This window comes from Oreochromis aureus, linkage group 10, assembly GCF_013358895.1.
Source record: "Oreochromis aureus strain Israel breed Guangdong linkage group 10, ZZ_aureus, whole genome shotgun sequence".
NCBI lineage: Eukaryota > Metazoa > Chordata > Actinopteri > Cichliformes > Cichlidae > Oreochromis > Oreochromis aureus.
Window position 1 is genome coordinate 2,795,319 of NC_052951.1, and position 20,698 is coordinate 2,816,016.

Below are 20,698 nucleotides of genomic sequence, written 5' to 3' on the forward strand. Positions count from 1 at the left end.
CATAATTGTGGCTTTGTTGTTGGTGACAGACAGGCTGGTCCGAGTATTTCACAAACTGCTGATCCCACACAACCATCTCTAGAGTTTGCAGAAAAAAAAGTCAGAAAAAGAGAAAATATCCAGTGATATTTATTTTAGGTCAAAGCAGAATGGCCAGACTGTTTCTTTGTGAAAGGAGGAAAACTGTAAATCAAATAACCACTCGTTTCAACCAGAAGAGCATCTCTGAATCAAAACCCTGAGGCAGATTGGCCACAGCAGCAGAAGACCACACGGGGTGCCATGCTGTCAGCAAAGACCAGGAAACCAAGGCTACAGTTTGCGCAGGCTCACAAAAACATAGCCTATTCTGTCTCAATTTCTGCAGCCACGTGTGGATGTGGAAGTTAGTATAAATAACACGACAGCATGAATCCATTCCGTCTTGCATCAATGGTTCAGGCAGCTGGTGGGGATGTAATGGTGTGTGGGATAGTTTGTTATCACACTTTGGCATGGTGACTTTCCATGGTGATAGCCGCTTCCAGCAGGATAATTCACCGTGCTACAAAGCTCATATCATATCTAACTGATTTCTTGAAAATGAGTTCACTGTACCCAAATAGCCTTCACAGTCAATTCATTAGAGCCCCGTGGTGCTGTGGTGGAGCATGTGCAGTAACTGTGTGATGAGTTATAAAATCTCTGAGAAATGTTTCCAACACTTTGTCAAATTTATGGCGTGAAGAATTAATGGAGTTCTGAAGGCCAAAGGCGGTCCAGCCCGGTACTGGCAAAGTGTTCCTAATAAAGTGTCCAGTGAGCGCATTTCTTTGTTGATGCAGATATTTAAAGTAGCATAAACTGTAAACATGCAAATACAGTACAAACTGAGCTAAAGTAAGTACAGGTTTCCATCCCGTGATACTAATTTCAGTAAAAGGAAGTTAAACAGCAAATCAGATGAACGGGTCACGTGATAGCCAGAACATCGACATCACCACAGTCTTAGTTATTCAATCAATATTTATTGCTTAACTCAGTATGTATAGTAGTTACAGTCCCTGCAAGGAAGTGACTGACGCTTTGCAGCAACAGTTAATCAGCCACTTTCTGCGCACAGAGCAGAAAGACAAAAAAACATCAGGAAGCAATTCATTAATCACGTACAGCCTCACTGCTTACTGAACGCATGGCAGCAGTTAATGCTTGCAGGCTGTAAGAAGCTGAGCTCGATTTAAAACCATCCGTTTCCCTCTATTCCTCTCCTCAGAGTTGGAAGGTGCTTCTGTCTGAATGATTATTTTCTCGGCCTTTTCTTTCTATGATTTTCTCTTTTGTTTTTAAACAGACAACAGTCAGTGACGGTGGATTAAAGCAGATCATGTAATTATGAATACAAAGACACCCACGCAGGATCTGCAGAAGAGAATTATTGTGAAGAGCAAGAGTGTTTTAATATTTCAGGTAGTCGAATATTGTAAACAACCCAGTCAACAGATATGTTAAGTGCATAGGCTTATTGATTATAGAAACTGCTGATGATGCAGGAACACAGTGGTATGCTTGCCTGATCAGAGCCAATCCAACAGGTCACCATAGTCACTCAGGCCCACTTGTCTGATAGCGGATGCAGCGTCAGGAGCCAAAGTCATGTCAAGCTGAGGAACAAGACTGGAGCAGCTGGGACATCATTCACAGAATAACTGTAAGGCAACCATTCAGCTCTCTGAGCAGAATTAACAAACAGTAGTTAACATGATGTACAGAAACAAGCTGCTCACAGGAGGACAAAAAAATACAATCATTAGCTGGATTAAAAAAAAAAAAAAGCAGCAGCCACAAGACCTGGTTGCTCTCATAGGTGTTCACACTTTTCTTTTGTTCATGTGCACGTCTTTTAAAAACACATAAAATGACGGAGCAGTTCATGCTATTGAAACGTAAGGAAGGATCCGTTTTATTAGCACAAGTATGGCCGTGTGTCTCGCTGCGGTCCCTGGATAACGGTTCAGTTCCCTTTCGACACAACAACAACAACTCTCCTGAGAACAGTAGTGTACAACAGGAGACAGCTGCATATGATTTGAAAACGCCCTGCTTCTTTTTTGAAATTGACAACCAAGCAGAAATTTTTAGCCTTACACATGTCATGAACACACTTGATCTAGCTTTATTTGGGAATATCATCGAGTAATAAACAAATGATTTCATATTAGTGTCAACAAGTAGTCATACTGCTCCCACGTTCAGCAGTCTTGCAGTGAAACAATCGTCTCCCTTTGTGAATGAACTACAGTCTCTTGCACAAGAGTTGCTCCTGTCATTGCACTTTAAATTAAAAGGTACTAAAAACTGTGCAAATCATACAAACACCACTCGGCTCTTCATCTTTGGTCCTGTTTAGTCACCGTAGGCAACTTACGGTTTACAGCAGGGAGAGTTTTCAATCCGCCCTCAGCTTTCAGTGAGGTAAAGAGTGATGGCCCACAGCGGTCCCTTCTGTCCATAACACAGCCATAAAAGCACTTAAAGATTTTGAAATGTTGCATAAAATCAAATAAAAAGGAAACACGCAGACTAATCTCTGAAATCAATCCAGGGCAGGATTCACACATGCACACGCTTGCTGTTGGTGGAATGTCTGCTTCTTATTTGAAGCCTTAAAATATGACTTTTTTTGTTTCCCATCCACAATGCAGCAGCCCCAGTATGCAGCTCAGCCATTAGAGGGGAGTAGGTTAGCCAAGATGTTTGCCAGTGCAATTTGAGGTGGAGGTGATGATGGTAGTTGAAGTGGTAGGGACTGAGGTCAAGGTAAGCGAGGGACGGTGGGGGGGGTCACGCATGTGGCTCCCCCACAGAGGTAGAGCCGTTGGCTTTACTCTTACTCTTGCGGTTGAGCATGCGGCTGAGTGTGGCTGTTCGGCTCGCTCGCTCCACTGCGGCCGGAGACTCCAGGTAAACCAGGTCATTGTGTGACTGGCTCATCCCCGGGTCTTTGCGCTGGTGACGACGTCGGAAGAAGAGCTTGGCGCTCTTCTGCAGGAAGCTGCCTGTGGCAAAGAAGAGGAAAGGAAGCAGCCTGAGACATGGATATTGTCAAAGTGACACCAGTCAAGGAAAAGTCATTACTACAGATAAAAAACAGGCACGAGTAGTATTGGCTGAAGCAGTAATGGAAAAACTCATTTAAAATAAATCAATCAAAAGCTAATGCAGCAGTGGTACAGAATCTGTGTTAGTTGGAAACTGTTACTATGAAACACTTGCTGTGGATTGGATGAAAAATGTGGCTTAAATAGCAGCAGAGTTGTAAAATTGTCTTTAATCACCAGCTAACACATACTAATCTGTACCAACAGAGAGCAGCCTCATAGTCCAGCCTGGCTACAAGCGCCATTCCTCTGCTTCCACACTTAAGGAGCTCCTGGGTCATCCTCAGTATGGGTGGATTAGTTTAGTCAGTACAAAACAATATAAACTCTAAACAGTATCGAAACAAATAAATGACAAAGAATAAAGGAGGCATTCGTGTCCTCAATTTTTAGCACATCCCTAAAGAAGAACGCAGGACGATATCAGATCTTCTCTAGATGTTTTCGGACCAAACGCTTCTGGAAACTTGCCGAGTTTCAGTGGTAGTGTGTCAGGCACTAAAACTGATAAGCTCAACGGTTACAACCAGCCTGTGGAGGAGGAGGGGCTTGCAGTGGCGCTCTTCACCTGCTATGATTCTGCAGTTTCACAGGCAAACAGTGGAGCTGTGTCTGTGCTGCTCTTTACACACAGTCTGTCAGGTCTTGTATTTTCTTGTAATCCCGTTTCAGCTTCTACATTTCCGCTGCACATTGCTTCACAGTGTGTGGATGCCTCAGATAGCAGTTTCAGAGGAAATACGAGCAAAGTTGCTCTTCAGCGAGTAAACATCTTCTTGTGTTTCCTCTTAACTTCAGTTTGTCCATTTTTTTTACTGAAGCAACAATTAGCATTTTACAGCTATGTGTTGCTTATACAGCTGATGTTTTTTACTCAAAGTTTCCTCTTGTTACACAGAGTGAAGTGAAGGCGCTACAGAAAGGTTTCTAAGAGCTTTTAGGTTTAAAGACACAAAATATTGGAGAAGTCCTACAAGGTTTAAAGAGTTATGCTAAAGTTCCTGTGGTCCGAAAGCACCTACTAAGTGACTAATATTTCATATTGCAAGTAAATATACTGAAATATTCTTGGCATTTCATCTGTATTGTACAGCCACAAATAAAAGACAGTCGCTGCTCAAAAAAATTAAAGGAACACTTTTTAACCAGAATATGGCGTCAAGGCAGTTTAACTTCTGGGATATTGATCTGGGAGGAGATCCCAGGACACCATCCATCACCTCATTAGGAGCCCTGAAGTTGTCAGACATGCCTACAAACACAAGGGGGAGCCATACAAATGACTGAGGACCATTTTGAGTTGTTCCAGCCTTCGATTTTTGCCGGTCTTTGAATTGGTTGATCATTTGCACTTTCATTAAATGATGCGGCATCCTTTCATCTAACACATTATGCAGGGTCACTAAAGATATCAGCGTGATTTTTTTCTCCAATTAGATCTGATGTTTTTTCAAAGTATTCCTTGAATTTTGTGAGCTTTTTTTGCAAACTGATTTTAGAGGAACTACAAAAGTGAATCTCACCTTGTAGAAAAACACTTATCTATTCTACTGCTAACAGAAACTACAGAGATTAGAATACCAAGAATACTACAAGTAACTCATGAAGTAACTTACTCATACAATGTGTGCTTAGCACTGCTTTCCTCTAAGACGGCAGTGAAGACAGTTCGAAAAGGAAAGGTTCAAAGAGTAGAGGGGAAGCAGAAAGAAGAACACAAAAAGAGAGTGCATAACAAAGGAGTGGCTAAAAACCCCAAACAGCCAAAACAGATCAAGTTCTGCTTGTAAAGGCATTATTTTCCTTTTCAGGATTTTAAGGTTTAATAATACTCCTGTAAAGATTAAAAATGCATCCAGAGGTCTCTGTGATCTCTCACCTCTGCTCTTCTTGCAGCTCGCCTCAGACACACACATGGACAGTGAAGCATTGTCTTGTTCCTCGCCAGTTTGGCTCTCCCAGTCCTCCGGAGGCCGCCCTTCCCCTCTGGGACCTTCCGTGGGCTCCGACATCTCCGGAGGGGTACTAGTCCCCGATGCGATCGCTGTGGTCACATCCTGAGTAGAGCTGCTCTCTGACATTGATGCGTCCATTGCTGCAGCATAACCCGCCATCATAGCCAGCTCATCATCCTGAGACAAGGGCGTCTGGGAAATAAGTCACATTCCCATTAAAGCTTTGGAGCTAGTGAGGAAGGCCCAGGCACAATGAAGGGTGCTAACAACATAAGAAGGCCCTCGCTGCTCCACACAAGGCATGGGCTTCCATTTAAAATCGACTTCTCTCCTCTGACGTTATGAACCACAGGTTATGGAACAGATTAGCTTAAAAAGCACTTGAGGAATCTGACTTCAAAGTATGAAGTGAGTATCAAATATGCAAGATTGGCTCCAGCTGTGCTTCTGTGCTCTTTTAAGCCGATTTACATTAAGTGAAAAAGTACAAGTTAAAAAAACAAAAAGAAAAAGGAGCTCATAATTACTTTGGCGATGCCCGAGATGATGATGGTACTCTTCTTCACCGGGGACTTGAGCTTCTGTTTAGCAGACCGGTGGAGTTGTCTTATGGCGGCTTCGGCCACAGGGTCTGTCCCATTGAGCATCAACAGCTCAGTGTCAGAGGAGGACAGGGCCTTACTCACAGTGCCCCCTAGCATAGACACCTGCTCTGAGACACGACGCTCCCCCAGCTTGGGCTTGTTGACCACGGCCTTCTGGGCAGGATCTGAGGAAGCAAGTAAGTGTCTCCTGTAGTTTCATTCATGTAAAGGACTTTCTGAACATTCATTTTTGTCAAATTATGAAAATGACCGAGTTGAGTTGCCAACTAACCACCATCTAAAAAGCTGACAGGGGAACTGTGCTACTCTAACTTCCCTATATTAAAAAAACAAACAAAAAACAACTCCTGAAGCAACAGGATCTTGTAGCATTTATTATACAGTACAGCTATGTAAGGAATGTGCAGCGGCCTCAGTTTTCAGTGCTTTACCTATATTGAGTGGGAGTGGTCGACCCGGCTTGCTCTTCACCGCTGTGATCGTGGTAACCACTGTGCCACAGGGCATGACCGTGCGGTCCATCTCCACCCTCTTATTAGAGGCTGGGGTAGGAGGTTGCCAAGACCTCACCTCACTCGGCTCCAGGTAGGTAAACTGAAACACACGATTCAAGTTACTACCCAAACGACATGTAAATGAAAACAAGAGACACGTGGAAGGAATTCATCGAAATCTGGTGATATTAAAGGAAAACATGCGATAGAAAATTAGTTTTTTAGGTCTTACGTCAGTAGTCAGTGATCCAGTCACTTCATCTTTGGTCACGAGTTCAAATGTACGCTGTCCTTTAGGGTGCTTCTTCACAAGATCAAACGGCACCAACACCTGACCGAGCAAGGAATCTGAGACAGAACACAGCTGATTTAGCCTGCTACCACAGAAACACGTGCTACGAGAGGCACAATGTGTGAACTACGTTTGTGGTGTACGATAAAGCATTTCGGTATTGATCCGATACCAAGTAAATATGGGCCAGTATCACTGATACCGATACTTGTCAATAAATAAGGTGGATGCGTCATTGAATTCTCAATTAGTTTTCATGACCTTAAGTGTTTTTTGTGATGTTTCCTTTTTTATTATTAAATAGTTAAAACCAGGACATAATTACGACAAAGTTTATAATTAAATAGAAAATGCTTTATTATTATTATTTATTTATTTTTTTTAGAAAAATCTTAAATAAAAAGTGACGCAAACCAGTAAACAAATTAAATCAAACAAGTACTGTTTAGAAACTATAATACAAAAATTACAATTAAAATTCTCAACAACAAAAACTGGTAAAAAAAAAAAAAAAAAAAAAAAATAATAAATAATAATAATAATAATAATAATAATAATAATATATATATATATATATATATATATATATATATATATATATATATATATATATATATATATATATATATATATATATATATATATATATATATATATATATATCTAAAACAACTTAACAACCTCCAAAGCATCTAAGTCACGTGACGGCGCAACATCTAAACACAAGAGGGGGGAGGGGGAGCAAAGTGTGCCTGCTCTGCGCTGACACGGGAGCGGCAAGTCCGGCGACCTGGCTGTTTCCTGTTTGCCGAAACCACAGCATTGCAAACAAGAGCGGAACTTAAAGTAAAGAATCGATCTCACCAGGCTAGTATCGATCCGATACGGACTCGATATTTGGACCGATCCGCCCACTAAACTACATGACTCTTCATTACAGTAAATGCAACACAAGCATCAACAGGTAGCTGGCCATGGCAGAGTTTTTCTTACTCTCTGGAGGATGTCCATCGTTCATCAACTGAATACTGAGCTCCTTCGATCGTCCATTCAGTTCACTGGTGAGATGGAATACAGAAGAATATTTTAAATGTATGAACGGTGTTGTTCATCAAAACCACCTGAGTCAGCGTTCAGACTTACAAAATAAACGGTTGGTCCCAGGCAGGACTCGTCGTGCTCTTCGAAACAGAAGTGTTGAACCTCTGAGGAGGATCATCTAACTGCAGCACACACAGAGGATTCATGCTGCCTGCGAACACAAAGTGTCATCCAAGAGCTGACTTTAAAGCTTTCTGTCTTTTTTTTGTGGTCAGCCACTTCCACTCCCTCACTCTAATGGATAAACATGGGATCACTTTACAGAGTATATATGATGAATTATGCAGAGATTAGAGGAGGCTAAATAAGTGCTGGTCTTCCTCAGCACACATTTTCTTAAGCACTTAAAGTGAATTTTAGTAGCCACAAGCTGTGAATCAGAAGCCTCGCAGATAAGATTCAGTGCTTTACATACAAATGATTAAACAAGACAAATGAATAAAATGACATAAAAGCCGGCACGACCATAAAAACCCAGCAGACAGTGACTGATTTTCAATAAAAGGAAGGAAGATGTATATAGTGAAGTGTCAAATGCTGTGTCATGTCTCTGCTGTGCAATATTAAGAGTCAGACCGAACGCTTTAGGGGATGTCTGCAGCCCCGACAACTGCTGACTCACACTCGGAGAATGACTCATCACAGGAACTACCCAAACAAAGTTGTTGTGGGTGGTCTAAGACTTCATTACTGGACAATCGTGTTAACAGCCTATCATCAGCACAATCTATCAAATGCCCTCTGGCTTCATAGATGACCACACCCTGGTACTTTGTTTACTTTTGTGCAGGTCTGTACCACCACGCTGGGTGTTGCCTTACTGTTGTGGGTGTATTATTAATATACTGCCATCATTGTTTAGCTTTGACCAGTAGATTACCTAAAATGGAGGAGTGGGAGTGGGGGGGTTGTCATGCAGCGTTGGCAAAGTAAATATCAGCCATGCTGAAAGCACAGTCCCACTGCTGCTGATTCATTACCAAAGTCAGCTACCCTCTAAACAACCTTTTCATTACATCGTCCAATGGTAATGCAAATAAAGAATGGGCAGTTAAACATTGCAAACAGTGCGTGCAGTCTGATGAAAGGAGCTAATACAAGTTCTGAGAACATTTCAACTTTGGAATAGATGTCTTTAAAAAAAGTCCTTTTGATAAAAACACAAAGTCAATACGGTGGGTGTAGGATTCTTTGTTTGTGACATATATTGACGCTCATATTTCTCCTCAGCTTAGTGTGCAGGACCCAAGGTAAATATTATCTGTTAATCGAACGCTTCTGAATGAGTTTACATAGCTGGTACACTGATAACCAGCGCAGTTTTATTTTTCTTATTACTACTACTTTACTGACACTCCTGCTGATGACGCTAATGCTTTTAACATAACAGAACCTCTTCTGTTTTAGACACACTGTATTTTGACCTAAATGTAGCCGTTAGCAAAGGAAACATCATCAGCTTGAAAAATTCAGAATTAACATTCATGTATAAGCAGACACACAACCGACCTGCAGCATCTTCCTCCTGGTTGAGTGTGACTCGGATGTTTTTCACCAGCAGCTTCCACTCATGGGCGCGTGGGGGCTTTGGGGGCGATACCACTTTATTGTGGCTTTCCTATTGGAGAGAGCATGCAGTGAGTACGTACATGAACCTACAGTGCAGATTTAGTGACTGCAGCATTACGAGCAGTACTGGAAGCACATAAATGAGCAGAGGCCAAAGTATGCTCGTGTCTTTAAATGAGAAGCGTCTTCATGTTTGAACAAGGACTCTCTGCAACACGACCCCGTTTCCACTTTCACATGTTGATCATTTGCATTGGCCTTTCTACGATCATGCAGAATTTGCATCAAAAGCACCTCTGATGAATTTGCATTACAAGTACAATTAATGGTGGATTTGCATTACAAACAGGCATCATCTACAGACAAATGTGATTTTTTTGTCATTTAAATATCAGTGTATCTGATGAGCTTCAAGCTTAAATAGCTTCAAAGCACTAGAGGCTTATTTTAACCAGCATGCCAGTCTATAAGGTTGGTTTATTTTATGGGTAAAACTGCAGGCTAATTGATCTTGAACATTTTAGACGTTACGCCATAGAGGGACTATTTCATTTCGTAAACCACAAAATTCAAATCATCTGGAAATTAGGAGAACTTTGGGGTCCGATGACCCCACGCCCACCTCAGATATGAATGTCAGTGACTTCGACTTTTCTGATCACCGGAAAGGAAATTCCTCTGATCAAAAGTAGAGTTAATCTCACTGCCAAAAAAAGAAAACTTCATCCAGTATCAAGTAAGATCTAATCAGAAACACGTGACACAGCATCATGTGGTGGTGGGTCGTGAATAATAACCTTTTTAATGCATGTGAACATAATAACCGTCAGTAAATCAATGCTGCTTTAGATGAGCATTATTTCAGGTTGCAACAAGAAGCAGTAAGAGCGAAAACCACAGCCAAGGAAATGGCTCTCTGGGCAGCATTTACTTTTAAAGGAATCATAATGTATTTTATATATCTTCATACTTCTTTGTGTTATTTTTGTAACTTTTATAGAGCTTTTAGTGCAGTAAAAGTCAGATAATGGCAACATGACTGACGTTTACTGATTATACAAACATTATGTAGGAGTAGGTTACGAATAATAACTCTTGATTTGCAAATAACTGGAGATAAATATATAACATTATACTACAGTATCTTTCTAACTAACCAGGCAGCTCATTCTCTTTCTCTTGACAGTTCTTTCTTTAAAGATAGAACACACTTTGGTTCAGCTTGAAAGACACTGATGCAAACTATAATGTGATATTTTCAATCTCCATATACACCGGTATCGTTTTCTAAATGTTACCAATACAAACACAAGCAGTAGTTTTTTAAAGATAAAGGACATTTTATGAAAGTTTGAAAAGGTCACAGGTCATATTTAGAATGCTCATACATGCCGATATGTTCTGAATAACAACTTCTTTAAGTTTTAAATAGCATAATTATCCCTTTGACCCTGAAGGGGAGGTCAGAGGTCAAACACCACACTTGTAAGAATCGTAGTTTCTAAGATCAATTTTCCACCAATAAATCATAAAATTGTTTTTGAAGACCTTGCTGAGCCGCTCTACACCCGTACAAAGTTTGATCAGAATTCATCAAAACTTTTCAAGCCGTTTACAGACAGAATGACATAAACGCTACCAAAGCCAATACCCTCTCTGGCGGAAGTAATTATGAGTCTGGCAGCCTTACAGCAGACATGACCCGTTCGCTCACCTTGACCTCCGAGGCCTGAGCAGGCCTGCAGCTCAGCAGCACAGAGGGATGCGTCACACACAAAAGCTGCTTCAGCTGCTCCTTTATGGCTGCATTGTCCTGACAGAAAGAGATTATTCCAAATTACATACCTCATATTAATCATGTAAAACTAGAAATGTAAAATTCTATGTGGCGATAAAACAAATATCAATTGTTTTAATTCCATTTTTATTAGTTTCTAAATGGTTCGACTACTGTTTGATAATGAAACTAACTAATCTTCCTCTCCACGTTCTCGTTTGCGTGACTAAACACGTTGATGTAACAAAAGAACATGAAGAAATAAACAAAGCGATCTTATGAAGGCTGACTGTCGCACACGAGTTCTTTATATTTTGGTACAGCAAAACATTTCTTTCCATGTTGGTGTGTGGCGTATCCTTTGGTTAGTTTATTACACTGAGATTTATACATCTGCAATTCTGCTGCTTTAAAATTACCTGAGTGAAAGCGGGCATCACCTGAAGCTCCTCCACCTCTAGATGAGACACTTCCCAGCTTACCTTGACCCTATCTTCAGCTTCCTGCATGTGTAGATGAAGCTGGGGAAGAGAAAATAAAGAGCTGCCCTATGACTCATCCAGTACTCATCAAATTCACAGAAAGATGAACTAAAACTGATTCTCTGGAGATGAAGCGATACACCAAACATGGAGCAGCTCAGTATGTGAGGTGGGCGTGGAGGAACAAAATCAGCACAGTGTTTCCCGCACAATTCGATTCTATTTGTGTTGCAGCCGGTGGTGAGTGGGTGGTGTGCATACCTACGCTTTGCGAAAGAGGTCATATTATGCAAAATCCACTTTTACATTTTTTAAACATAATTTGCGGTTCTCCAGACTAAAGAGGCATAAAGAATGCTCCGTTTGCAGTTTTTCCCTTTCTCCTTGGATCGCAGCGTATCCCTCTATGAGCCCATCAGTTTTGCAGTGGGTTATGATAAGCAACCGCAATGCTTCTCTCCAACCCTCAGTAATAAATCAAATATATCTGAATGCAACCAAGTCCCCAATAAAGCTTATATTTTTCTGTTTGTCTTATCACAAATAGTACAGCTCGAACAACTATGAAGCTGTGAGAGAAACTCGCCCCTTTAGGATGAAAGTATCACTTCTAAGCTATTTCAAAGTGGTCTGTACATACTGCTTAATACTGAGTTTATGTTCCACGACGCCATCAACTAAGTGACCATACTCGGAAGTTAAAAAGAATGGCTGTTCTGGGATTTTTAATGTGCAAAACAAGTGCTCACAGGAAAAAAAGAATGTGATCAAATAGTCTTTCCTGCCTAGAACTGTTCCTAACTTGGCGAAATGACATGAACTACATACATAATAAGAGACAGTCAAATGTTCACAATTCTGAGAAAAAGAAAAAGTCGCTCAGTGCTTCCTTTCTTATCTGTTAGTGGAGGAAAGGGAGGAAGAAAATGCTGTTCCCAAAGCGCCATCATTCAATTCACAAAAACAAACAACACAACTGATAAGGAACACATCTCGTACCTTTTATCTTTTGAAATTTAATTAATGCGTTAAACACAAATCACCACTCGCCAATCTGCTAATCTATATATCTTTATTTAAATTCCAGCCTCAGATCAAAGTGACCCTTTTCACCTTTTTGTCCTTGTTCATACAGCCTACATAACAAAGTTAAGTAGCCTTTTATAAATGCAGAACTCTTTGTGAAATCTCCTTTATACGTTTTACTTCAAAACATGTTCCAAGTAAAGCTTTTTAGGGAAGACATGTTTTATCTGCTGTGTGATCAACTGAATGCGCTGTTCTTACTGGCTGCTCTCCATCACTCATAAGACCTCTTCTGGAAAGGGGTGTGGCCTGCAGCAGTACTCTTGAATATAAACAACCTGCTACTTTATACCAGTGGCGCAAAGTACAAAGTACAGAACACTTCAATTGTTAAGTGTATTGTGACAAATGAATAACTGAAACACGTATTTAGCTGCCTTTTCTGTCCCACTGCAGTCTGCAGCTGGCTCTCTTATGACCGGCAGACTTTACAGGGTGAGATTACCATGAAAAGCATAAAAATATTTTTGGTTTATTATGAAACTGTAGCAGGCAGAGACAAGAGTCTAGGTGAATAATGGGAAACACTGCAAATGACTTGTAGGATTTTAGTCCCTTACCTGAATGTAAATAACATACAATCAGTGTGTTACGCTGACACCACCAATGACAACATTAGACCAAGTTTTTGTTAATTTATTGACTAACAAAAGAGAAACCTTACTGCTTAAGAAAACTAGGGACACTTTTCCACATCTTGAATACATCATTCTGTTAACCTTTTCCAAACTGAAGTCTTTGGATGCAATTCCATTTCTAATGGGATTCATATGGCCAGTGTGATGTGAAATCAGGAGTAAGGAATGATTTCCCAGAGCACGCTGTAATTAGAATGTAATGTTTTTTGCTGGTTGTATAACATTAACTATACAAATGCAAGTCTGAAGTGAAGGAATAATCTCTGCTTTTGAGATTATGCTCCATATAGGCAAAGGTACAAATAAAACACACAAAAAAATGCATGTGATTCCTCTTAAGTCAGCCTGACACACGAGAAAAGGGTTTCTTAAAAAATGTCAGCAGGGTTTGCAACACTTAGATCATATCCCAGTGACAGTTAGAGAATAAAAACAGTGACAGAAAAATAGGCTAAGCCATCCTGCCCCAGCCTGCCTGGAATTCAATGTAAGACTGCTGCCTGTGATGCAATAAAGGTCTCATCAGATTGTAATGGGAATGTTAGACAGATCCAGAAGAACATCACAGCCTACATCAGCAGCACCTAACACTATTTTTAGAAATATCTTCAACTGTTGGACTGTTACACTAACCACTCTAATGATAAAGAAAAGCGGAAATTATTATTGAATATAATGGTCTCAATGGTTAATGGCTTAAAGCACCAAGAGAAACAGGCCTCCTGTGACGTCACACTCCATCGACTACAGATCATCACTGGTGAGTATTTCATTAGGATGAGGCGGTCACATGGTACAGTAGTGCATTTAAAGACAAAGTGCGCTCAGCAGCACACCTTAATGTAGTGACCGTGTTATCATGTCCATTTATCCTAAATGCCTCTGTTCCACATGCCCGTGCACTCCTATCATGAGCCACGAGTATTCTAGCTTGGATCTGAGTCAAAAGCTAACAAACGCTCCAGTGGACGGATGGAAACATTTGAATAAGCTCTCTGATTTTTCCAGACTAAGCTGAAACAGTGGGAGTGAAAAAGACAGACAAAAGGCTTCCTTTATGTCCCTGAAACAACGACAAATCCACAACCAAAACAAAACCTCCTCAACACCTGACTTTAGCTTCCAAGCCTCTCACACTCAGGTTGTATTTATAGCACAATTACCTCAATGGAAAAGCACGTTAATTAGTTTAGAAATAGCCTTAATACAGTTGCATTAGCTTACATAGACACCAGCATTTTTTGCATTTCTGAACATGTAAATATGAACCTAAAAGCAGGATAAAGCCTCCGGACACTACCCATTACACATCCCAACATATCAACTTTGGCTCCAATTTATTTCAACACTGCACTTCAGTCTAAAAATGCAAGAGGAGCGTTAGAAAAGGCTGAAGGTGAGTTGCAGGAGGACTCCATTTAAGAGATCAACATAGACAGTTTTGATAATGATAAATCAAGCAAATCACTGCAATTTCCAGGTACAAACAAGGGAGTCTTATTTGGATCATAACGTCATCAGTTCTATATGGAAACAGGCCTCAAAGGGATGTTAATGAGCTGTTCGGGACATCTGCCAAGGAAGGAAAGATACCCCAACCATTTAATCTAATACTGCTGCCTGCAGTGAGCCAATGCTGGGCAGCACATCATGTTCAGTAAAAGCTCCCATTAAACTAAATCACTACGACTTCCAACAGATTTAACTCTACAGTCTAACTGTTACAGGGATATTTCATAAAAGGAAATCAACAGTGTTATTTTCCTTGCAGTCTAAGACTTCACAAATTTAGAGTATTTACCTGCAGCTCCAATGGAGCTATACACACAGTATATTTACAAGGATCTGCTGTAGCCATGGCTGTTGATGCAGCGCTCAGAGAGAACTGAAGCTTCTCCCCAACCACACAGCAGGAAGCGGCCTGTTGGGAGGACAAAGTGAGCCATTAGTTTAATGTAAAACTCCAGAGAATCCTGGAGTTCAGGCAGTGACAGCATTTGCATGCTACTCATGTGGTTATACCATTTGAATGGAATTCAAATGGAAAGGACGCCCAGAATTTTCACTGAACTAAAAGGTGCTATATGTGAATGCATTCATGTGGTTTACTTTAAACCAGAATTATTGCCTTGCAGTTATAAGTTTGCATCAACCAAGCTGAAGTTTACATATCTGTCCAAATCTGTGTAATTCTCCACATCAATATCTAACCAAGTATGACCTCCCCTTCTGCTCCTGAGCTATGAGGTTCAAATAGGAACCCAAAGTGCTTCAGCAAAACATCATAAAATATCTTTTTACATCCATCCATCTTCCTAAGAGCTCATTCAATCCAGGTTTGAGATTTGGCCATAGCATATTCCAGCTGACTTTGGGTGAGAAGCAGGGTACACCCTGGACAAGTCACCATATCCAATCCGAGCAAATACATGCAAATGCTACACAGAAAAGCTTCTGTGTGCTTTGTGACATGACCTTTAACTATCAAAATCAAATTAGTCAATTGTTCAGTTGAGGTTAGAGGATAAAGGTAAGACCAGACAAACCAAAAGTATAATCTCAGCAGCAGTAGTCAGTGACGGACAGAAGTCCCAGTTAAACCAGAGCTAACACACCGACTTTGCATAAAATTGACCCAAAACTGACATTTGCTTCAGGACAAGTTCACTTTGAACTCTGAAAGGAAGGAAGGAAAGGAAAAACAACTCTGATAGATCCCAAAGGCATCATGAAGTATAATTATCTGTCATCTCTAGTCGAATGAATGACATGCAACCTAAACTGAGTTTCAGAGGTAGTTTATGCATTAGAAACATATTTACTCAGCAAATTAACTCTGATTTCAGCAAAGACTGCATGTCTTTGACATAAGTACAGTATTAGGGGAAAGCTAAACATAACCATAGGTGCTGGTGCATTTCTGGCTGCCTGCTCCTCCTTAGTGCTGAGCGTGACAGCTTTATAAGCTTCTTAAACACACACACACACACACACACACACACACACACACACACACACACACACACACACACACAGTGTGTGGTCAAAATAAACCTCTGCTCATTAAACTCCCTAGACTCCATAGAGTACCTGGCATTTTGGTTTATATCTCGACGATCACATAGAAAAGAGTGAGTTTGCATTTAATCTCTGCAAAGCCAAAAAAGCCGTGAGCAGTGTGTCCCTGTCTGACCTCACAAGTTACAGTTTCTAGTTATACTTTCTAACACAGGTTGGCAAAAATGGGCAAACACTCTGTATGACTAATAAATGCATCATGGTTTTTTAGGCATAGTTTACGGTAATTAACAACTATATTTGCTCCTGATAAAATATTAAGTACATTAGTTTGCCAAAATTTTAATTTACTGAGAAAAGCCTGTAGTAACGTTGGAAAGTCGACAAGTCAGTGCTTGTCTACCATAAACAGTGCAAAGGTGTTTTCCGATGTAAGAAAATGGAGTGAGTACCTTGTTGCCAGCAGACTTCTGAAAGCTGGAGACCCTGCTAAGTGTGAGATCTGAAGCCTCGAGACCATCCTCTTCAAATGATAGAACAGCACCCTGACGAGAAAGAAGACAGAAACTTTAAAACAACAAACACCTACTCAAAGTCTTGAAGACTCGGAGAGATGTTGCCAAAGAATCAAAATGATCTGGGCTTGCACGACATTGGCATATGCAGGAAGGTGGAGAGTTTACACTACAGTGTCTCTAATATCAAATTGAGGGTTATGATTTCAATAAAAGGGGGGAATGTCTTTACAGCATACATGAGGAGATTTTGTAACCTTGTCGCATTATATGCTACACTTTTATTGAAGTCACCTGCCCCACAGTAGAGCAGTGGCTTGGTGGTCATGAGACTCACCTTTCGCTTCCTTGATTCGTCATTCAAAGCTATGCACCAAGCTCTTCTCCACTGACTCTTCCAGCTTTTCAGTGACAGCGCCCATCCCAGCAGAGCGGCGGCTTCCTCCTCCTCTGTCGCAGCATTGTCCCCTTCTGCTGCTCCCTGCTTATTTCCTATAAGTCTATGTTGGAAATACTGTACGAAATACAGTATAAGAGTAACCAGGGAGGCGATAAACAACGTGACCATACATAGCCACTGCGGATCCTCCAAACCAAAATGTGAACTGGAACTTTCTGGGTCGGACATTCTTCGGGAATATGATCGATAATCTGAGTTTAACACACCGGGTCCTCCAGGAATTTTCCTGTCAACCTCATGTTATGTATTTAATTAAGGAACGGTGGAATCAATGAATTCAATCGCCCAAAAATGATAAGAAGACAAATATCCACCTCCAATACAAATTCTGTTTATCGTTATCCATGCTTCAGTGCTGAAATACAGGGCTTCCAAACTACGCAAGCTGGTTGTGGAAAGCTAAACCATTGTCAAAAAACTAAAGGTAATCTGCGTACAAACAAACCAGCAGAATAGCCCACTCCTCCTCTCATTGAATACGATTGTTAGCTTAGTAAGCTAATTTTCGCTACGGCTCGTTAACTAGCTATTCTTCGTTAGCTACGAAGCCGTAAAAGTTTGCCAAAACGGACTTATGCCCGAGCTTCGTGCTCATACTCCAGTAGACGATATCCAGATAAAGAGTAACATTCCCGGGAAAACATCCTGCAGGAGAAGAGCGCAGCCTGACCCGGTGGACTACTTTCAGTCTGACTGTACAAAGTTATCGCTTCCAGACGGATATGTGGCACAAACTGTAACTCCCAGAATGCACAGCGACATTTGTGAGACGTTTGTTGTTGTCGAGACCTCGAGGGAACCAAAGCTTTTTTTCCCAGCTGAAGCTGCAACTGGGCTTTTGGGATAATGTTTTCATTAGTATTAAGCTATTATACGATTAGTTTAGTCAATTTTAAGTCGAAATAAACGGAAAACAAATCCGGGCTGGTATTTTGAACTACACGAGTTCCCGTAGCTCGTCCTGTTGTCCATCACTTCCTGTCTTGTTCTTGATCTGTTTGTAGTAGTAAACAATTAGCTAGCTTGCGTTTGCTACAATGTATCAACGCTCAGTGAGTACGACTGTTATGCGCAGGTTGCGTATTATCGATTAAAACCCTGTTTTGTATTTTAATATACAATAAAACACTGTATTAGATATTTCACGCCGATCTGTGAATGTAAACAGTATACCTTCGTCATCTACCGTAGTCTAACTGCTATACAGTAGCTATCGTCGCTGAACTCGACTCCTGCTCTTCGTTAACAGACATAACTAGACATTCGCGATGAATTGTCGCTCGGAAGTTCTTGAAGTAACTGTGGAGGCGAGACAGGTTGAAGAAGCTATGCTGGCTTTGCTGCACACAATTTTACTGCACCGGAGCACCGGGAAATTTCACTACAAAAAGGAAGGCACCTACTCCATCGGCACTGTGGGCACACAGGACATCGACTGCGACTTCATAGATTTCACCTTTGTCAGGGTGTCCTCGGAGGAGCTGGACAGGATGATCAGGAAAGCGGTGTCTGAATTCAAGGTGATTGTCGGTTTTAATGCGTGATTGCTGACACTCGTGTTGTGAGGCCTGTACTTTCAGCTGTGCTTTTGTTGCAGGATGCTTTGAGCAACTCGGGCAGCGACGGCATGGGACAGATCTCCCTGGAGTTCTACCAGAAAAAGAAGTCTCGCTGGCCTTTTTCTGACGAGTGCATTCCTTGGGAAGTGTGGAGCATCAAGGTGAATGTTGTCAACCTGGCCAATGAGCAGGAGAGACAGATCTGCAGGGAGAAAGTGGGTGAGAAGCTGGGTGAGAAGGTGATCAACGTCGTTGAGGTCATAAATCGCCACGAATACCTGCCAAAGATGCCCACCCAGTCAGAAGTGGACAATGTGTTTGACACCACTCTTAAAGATGTTCAGCCATACCTTTACAAAATCACATACCAGATCACTGACTCACTGGGTACTTCTGTTAGCACCACTATGAGAAGGCTGATAAAGGATACACTAGCACTGTGAGGGAAATATTTATGGTGTGGATCTTTCATATGTCTATGGTCCTGCTGTCATTTCTTTTCTATGTTTTGTCAGCTATACACCGGAACAACGAGGCAGTGTCAGTATAATGGTGTTCTAATGTCTTTGTTGTGCTTGTGGTATCATTTGTACCTTAAGATACTTGATTATGTAATCTTCATTTTAACAATATCTTGCTTGTGCAAGCTTTCCCTTTTCTCTCATACACACTAGCAAATAACTGTGTTTATCAGTTCAATTCCTTAAAATGTTCTCTTCTTAATAATGTCATCAGTGCATTACTGTAAATTTTGAATAACAATAAATGTTTACTTTAATTACAGCCACAGCTCGATGCAAAACATTGCTTCCATATTCTCACACTGGATCAGTGAAAAACGTTTATGCAAACGATCTGGCAGAGTTTGGGAACAGATTTCCTCATCTGTGTGAAAACTTCCTCTGCACAGTTTCATGGAGAGTATGACCTTCCACATGGGGAAGGACAGGATTTCCAGTTTGCCACTTTTCCAAATTAAAGCAAACACTTCCTAAGTTCACTCCCTTGTTTCCAGCCAGAAACTGCCACCATGGCCTGCACTTTGGAAAACATCCCTCTGTTTTCAGGATAGTCTGCTTGCCAAGAGGAAAACAACATGTGTGTGAATACATTAGGTCAACATGTACATTGGGTATAATTATCTGTTCTCTACTTTGAGGGGAAAAGGTGTAGAACATATTCAAAAGCATTAATCACTGAATCCAAGGCCCTGTACAGTACTGTGAAAGTATTTGACCTCAGTTTTTAAATGATGATTTCATTTATTAAGGGAAAAAAATCAACATAGTCCTACCTGGCCCCACGTGAAAGAGTAATTGCTCCTTTTTGCCTCATATTAAATCAATTAACTGTAATTAGCCATATTTTTCAGAAAAGTGAGTTCAATTTCAGTATCCACACCCGGGTCTGTTGAATCAAGAAATCACTGGAAGATTTGCATCCGTTACATCTGCCATAAAACAAACACAGTATTTCATAAAAAGAACATCAGACCAACAGTCAAACATGGTGGTAGTGTGATGGTCTGGGGTTGCATTAGTGCTTCAGGACTTGGATACCTGGATGCCGATGGAACCATGAAATCTGCTCTGTACTAAAAATCCTAAAGGAAAATGTCTGGCCATGAATTTGTGCCCTGTAGCTTAAGCTCAAGTGGGTTATCAAGCTGGAAAAAGATCCAAAAAAGTCCACCTCTGAATCTGAAAAAAAAAAAATCTTGCTGTTTCTGCTCATAACCAATCCAGTGTGGCTGAAATAAAACAATTCTGCAAAGAAGTGTCAAAAATTCCTCCATAGTGATGTGAAAAACTCATCGAAAGTCATGGCAAACATTTGGTTGCAGTTCTTGCCGCCAAGGGTGGCACAACCAGTTATTAGCTTAGGGAGCAATTATTATTACACACAGTGACGGGTAGGTTTGGATAGATTTTTTTTTAAAGCATTACAAATCATCACTTAAATACATTTTGTATTTACTCAGACTGTCTTTGTGTAATATTCAAAATTGTT

The 20,698-nt window shown here is 40.8% G+C and overlaps 2 protein-coding genes across 2 annotated transcripts; one reads left to right on the forward strand and one right to left on the reverse strand.

Moving 5' to 3' along the window:
- Window positions 1–987: 987 nt before the first annotated feature.
- LOC116320584 (C2 domain-containing protein 2) lies at window positions 988–17,842 on the reverse strand. Its single transcript, XM_031740213.2, has 13 exons — window positions 17,007–17,842; window positions 16,607–16,699; window positions 14,938–15,057; window positions 11,350–11,451; window positions 10,868–10,966; window positions 9,094–9,202; window positions 7,627–7,735; window positions 7,477–7,541; window positions 6,424–6,539; window positions 6,129–6,291; window positions 5,620–5,861; window positions 5,017–5,284; window positions 988–3,035 (listed from the first exon to the last, which is right to left on the reverse strand). Exons 1-13 carry the CDS (start codon window positions 17,295–17,297, stop codon window positions 2,821–2,823), a joined length of 1,992 nt encoding a protein of 663 aa, XP_031596073.1. The 5' UTR covers window positions 17,298–17,842; the 3' UTR covers window positions 988–2,820.
- Window positions 17,843–18,084: 242 nt separating this feature from the next.
- Window positions 18,085–20,464, forward strand: atg101 (autophagy related 101). Its single transcript, XM_031740224.2, has 3 exons — window positions 18,085–18,181; window positions 18,379–18,649; window positions 18,727–20,464. Exons 2-3 carry the CDS (start codon window positions 18,398–18,400, stop codon window positions 19,129–19,131), a joined length of 657 nt encoding a protein of 218 aa, XP_031596084.1. The 5' UTR covers window positions 18,085–18,181; window positions 18,379–18,397; the 3' UTR covers window positions 19,132–20,464.
- Window positions 20,465–20,698: the final 234 nt, after the last annotated feature.